Source organism: Lolium rigidum, chromosome 3, assembly GCF_022539505.1.
Source record: "Lolium rigidum isolate FL_2022 chromosome 3, APGP_CSIRO_Lrig_0.1, whole genome shotgun sequence".
NCBI lineage: Eukaryota > Viridiplantae > Streptophyta > Magnoliopsida > Poales > Poaceae > Lolium > Lolium rigidum.
In genome coordinates this window covers 262,419,678-262,424,348 of record NC_061510.1, presented here as the reverse complement: position 1 = coordinate 262,424,348, position 4,671 = coordinate 262,419,678, and the positions used below count along the sequence as shown (strand labels likewise).

At 47.4% G+C, this 4,671-nt stretch overlaps 1 protein-coding gene across 1 annotated transcript; it reads left to right on the top strand.

The window, feature by feature from the left end:
* The first annotated feature begins 1,260 nt into the window (after positions 1-1,260).
* On the top strand, positions 1,261-3,651 carry LOC124703389. Its single transcript, XM_047235605.1, has one exon. It carries the CDS (start codon positions 1,362-1,364, stop codon positions 3,411-3,413), a length of 2,052 nt encoding a protein of 683 aa, XP_047091561.1. The 5' UTR covers positions 1,261-1,361; the 3' UTR covers positions 3,414-3,651.
* Positions 3,652-4,671: the final 1,020 nt, after the last annotated feature.

Here is a 4,671-nt window from a genome sequence, read left to right as displayed (position 1 = left end):
CTCGTCGATAGCAGGTTCCTCAGTTTGCGAGGCAGCGACGGCGGCGAGGGCCACCTGAATACAATTTTTGGGAGTGGTGGAAGTGGAAGTGGCTTTTCGATGCCACCGGCGAGCGGGCCATCTAGGACGGAGAAGGACGTGCGCGGACGCGGACGCCAAGCAACGTCCGCACCGACGCATTTCGACCACAAATTTAGGCTGCTTTTGCGTCTGCGTCCTCACGGACAGGTCGGACATTTTACCTCGGACCGTTGAGATGGGTCCAGGCTATATTTTTTTCGCACGTATGCAAACGGTCACTTCGCGTTTGTTTGCGTTGGGCCGGGATATGTCTCAAGTGTTGGGTGGGCTAATTATCTACAAGGGGCTAAATTGTAAACGATTTTTCGAGTGAAATGTATTGCGGACAGATTAGGAGGGTTGCGAGGCAAAAGTGTGGAGTAGAGATTTTCCCCTTCCTCCGTTATCTTTTCCTTTGACGACCAAATGCGACGCTAAAATCTCCGAGCCACACCGTCCACCGCTGTGCCCTAGAGTCGCCGCCGTGCGGTCGCCGCCGAAGGCTCGGCCCCGAACCCCTCTGCCTCTCACTCGCATCGCCGTCGCCACCGCCGTCTCCGTTCCCGTCCCATCGCGCCCCTCCCTGCTGTCTCCGCCGCGTCCGCAGTTTTGGACATTGGTTGTTTTCTTCGAGGTACGAGCTTCTAGTCATCCAGTGCTTGCTTAATCCCAAACTGAACCCACAAATTTTGGGCGAACACCCGGCGCAACATCTAGATCCGTCGCCCCTATTCCATGGCTCACACGATTAGGTTCTCTCTTCTTCGGCACGCGAGATCGGCCGCAGTTGACGCCGTAGGACTTGCTACCTAACGTTCTTAATTTTTTCTCCCAATAAATGGGACTTGGGGACTTGGGAGGAAGGTGTGGTCAACTGAGTAAGTCTTGAATGATACTTTTTGTGCCGCTCAGCAGGCGGAGCTAGAATCTAACCAAACCCCGGGCCAATTTTGAATTCAGAGTTGTAATTAGGCTAAGTGCTAGGCCAAATCAAATATTTCACTAATATTTAGGTTAAAGAAGTTCTGCATACGGACCATGCCGGGGTGTGGCTCTACCCATGGCTCAGCCACTGGATTGGCTCTTTCTCTCGTTTGTGACTACGTGCTTATGCTAATACTGGTAATTTTTGTTCCACTGGAATGGCTTCTTTCTCGTGTTAATAGCTCTCTGCTTCTGCTCATGTTTACAGGGCAGTTCTTTGGGAGTTGTGAACAAAGTTTCTTCCGTCGCTATCGAGGTGTCTGATGTTTTCTATGAGTCAGAATAAGGTAATTTTATTCAGACTTTAGAGCTGCTTAATGATGGAAGACATCGAGGTAGAAGTTCAGGCGCAAGACAGACAGATTGTAGTTCAGGCGCAAGATGGCCAGGCCGTAGTTCAGTCGGAAGATGACCAGGTTGTATTTCAGGGGCAAGACAGCCAGGATGCAGTTCAGCTGCAAGACAACCAGGTTATAGTTCAGTCGGACGGCCAGGTTGTAGTTCATGCAGAAGATGGTCAGGTTTTAGTTGAGCCGGAAGACGACCATGTTTTAGTAGAGTCAGAAGACGACCATATTTTAGTTGAGTCAGAAGACGACCAGATTTATCTTGAGGCAGAGCAGGACCTTGTGCAGCGTGAGCGATTCCTTGTCATCGGCCAAGAGTTCAGCAATGTTGAAACCTGCCGCAGGGCGATCAAGGACATGGCCATTGCTTTGCATTTCCAGCTTCGCGTCGTGAAATCTGACCGTAGCAGATTCATCGCTAAATGCAGCACAGAAGGATGTCCGTGGCGGGTGCATGTGGCCAAGTGCCATGATGTTCCGACTTTCACCGTCAGGACGCTGCAAGCAGAGCACACATGTGAGGGTGTTCAGGATCTACATCATCAACAGGCCACTGTTAACTGGGTGGCTAGGTCTGTTGAGGCAAGGCTAAGAGATAATCCGCAGATTAAGCCAAAGGAGATACTGCAGGATATTCGGGACCAGCATGGGGTTGCTGTGTCTTATATGCAGGCATGGCGAGGAAAGGAGAGAAGCATGGCTGCTGTTCATGGTACCCTTGAGGATGGATATCGCCTTCTTCCTGCATACTGTGAGCAGATTGGAAAGACAAATCCTGGTAGCGTTGCAGTATACAAAGGGTCTGCGACAGACAATTCCTTTCAGCGGCTCTTTGTCTCGTTCCGTGCATCGATTTATGGCTTCTTAAATGCGTGTAGACCCCTTTTGGAAATTGACAAGGCAGAACTGAAGGGGAAGTATCTCGGGACATTGCTATGTGCTTCAGCTGTTGATGCTGATCATATGATGTTCCCTGTAGCATTTGCTGTTGTCGATTCTGAGAGTGATGACAACTGGATGTGGTTTATCTCAGAACTGAGGAAGATGCTTGGAGTTAACACAGATAAGATGCCTGTTTTAACAATACTCTCTGAGAGGCATCCACAGGTGGTTGAAGCTGTCGAGCTCAACTTCCCTACTGCTTTTCATGGATTTTGCTTGAGATACGTGAGTGAGAATTTCCGTGAAGAGTTCAAGAGTCCTAAACTTCTGAACCTTTTCTGGAGCGCTTTCTATGCTCTCACAACTACAGAATTTGATATAAAGGTAAAAGATATGATGCAAGTTCAGGATGTCATGCAATGGTTCCAGCATTTTCCACCAAACCTCTGGGCAGTTTCTTACTTTGAGGGTATGCGATATGGCCATTTCAATCTTGGGATAACGGAAATATTATATAACTGGGCCCTGGAGTGTCATGAGCTTCCCATTGTGCAAACAATCGAGTACATCAGACACCAACTGACATGCTGGTTTAGTGAACGATACAAGTTGGCACTATCCCACGAGTCAGTTCTTGTTCCATCTGCTGAGAAACTCATTTCAGAATCCATTTCTGATTCAGGATGTTATCAAGTACTCCGTGCAAACAAGGTGGAGTTTGAGATCGTGTCATCTGAGCGAACAAACATTGTGGATACTGAAACCAGGTTCTGCTCGTGTCGTCGGTGGCAAATATATGGTATTCCATGTGCACATGCTGCTGCTGCACTACTTTCATGTGGTGAAGATCCTCGCCAATACACACATGACTGCTTCAGCGTATTGAAGTATAGGGAGACCTACTCTCAGCGAATCTATCCAATTCCAGACCGGATTCACTGGAGCAATTCCTCCTCTGGGCCAGGCGTATGCTACAAGTCAGACGTGATACTTCGCCCACCCAAGATCCGGAGGCCTCCTGGTCGTCCCAAAATGAAGATTCTCAAGATGGAAAGCTTGAAACGGCCGAAGCGGATTGTTCAGTGTGGCCGGTGTCATCTTCTTGGGCATTCTCAAAAAAAGTGTTCATCACGGAGCTGACACACATACTTCTGTCCATCTGGATTCTTGCTTTTGTTCCATAGATAACTTATTAGTTTCCTTATTGGCATTTGTCAAGTTTGATTTTTTTTTTTTTTTGCATCTTCAGATTAGTGATTACTACACTATTGTGTATCTGACGTTGGTCCTAGGACTCCTTTTCTGCACATACTATTGTGTATCTGACGTTGGTCCTAGGACTCCTTTTCTGCACATATTCTCGTGTAACGCTGTGTGAGCTACCCCATCTGAGAGAGAGCTTCCATTGGTCACATGGTATGAAGTAGAGGGAAGAAATGGTGCCGGTTCATTGCTGGTGTTGCCTTGTTGGAAGCAAGAACTGACTTCTTATACTCCCTTTGTCCCATGAAAATTGTCACATATACATCTAAATTTTGACAATTCTCAGATAAGTTTCATGGAATGGGGAAGTATATTGTTTTATGTTTAGAATTGGTATTGCCGTTACCATCAAAAATTCTATCTAAACCTATCGAATCTACTCCATTCCACAGCTCCATTTAAGAGCTACCTTGGAAAAATTAAATTGGGTTTCCAACGAGCTGAACATTATTGTATATGGAAATGGATGGAGTTTCTAGCTTTTGTCGTAGCCAGGGAGGCCCGGGCTACGGGTTGTTGATGGAGGGCTCACATCTTTTTTTTTTCTCTTTGATCTCCTTTTCTATTAAATTTGCATTTTTTGCGCTTTTTTATCTACGAGAAAACCTGCTGAGAGAATTCCTTGCAATTCGAGTGCCAATACATATGTAATTGTATAGACATATCTAATTTAGACAAATCTCATCTGACGTGGGCATAACCCTTCGGGTACTCGACATTGCCATACCCGGTGCAAACTATGAAGCTGAACCAGCAAAAGGACTCGACAAGCTGGACCCGCAGGGAATATCAACTTGGACTACAAGGAAAGAAGACTCCAACACGAATCCTACTAGGACTCTTGTAAACCCTCGTTTGGGTGATATATAAAGCAAGCGGGAGGCACCCCTTAGGGCACGCACAATCAGAAGCATAATCATAGAGGCGACACGCCTAGAAACCGCAACCCGCGGATTAGAACTAGACTAGATCCAACAATCCGTCTATGGCGGCCCCCTGTACCCATATATTCATATAGTGGATTGCTAGCAGGACGTAGCGATCCTCCACCGCGGGGACGTGAACCTGGGTACGTCGTGTACCGCCTCGCTCCCGGAACCTCCGCCGTCGTCTTTCTCTAAAAACCCAAGCCCCT

Excerpts from the sequence above, each read along its gene's own strand:
- LOC124703389 (XM_047235605.1), top strand. The coding sequence starts at position 1,362 with ATGATGGAAGACATCGAGGTAGAAGTTCAGGCGCAAGACAGACAGATT.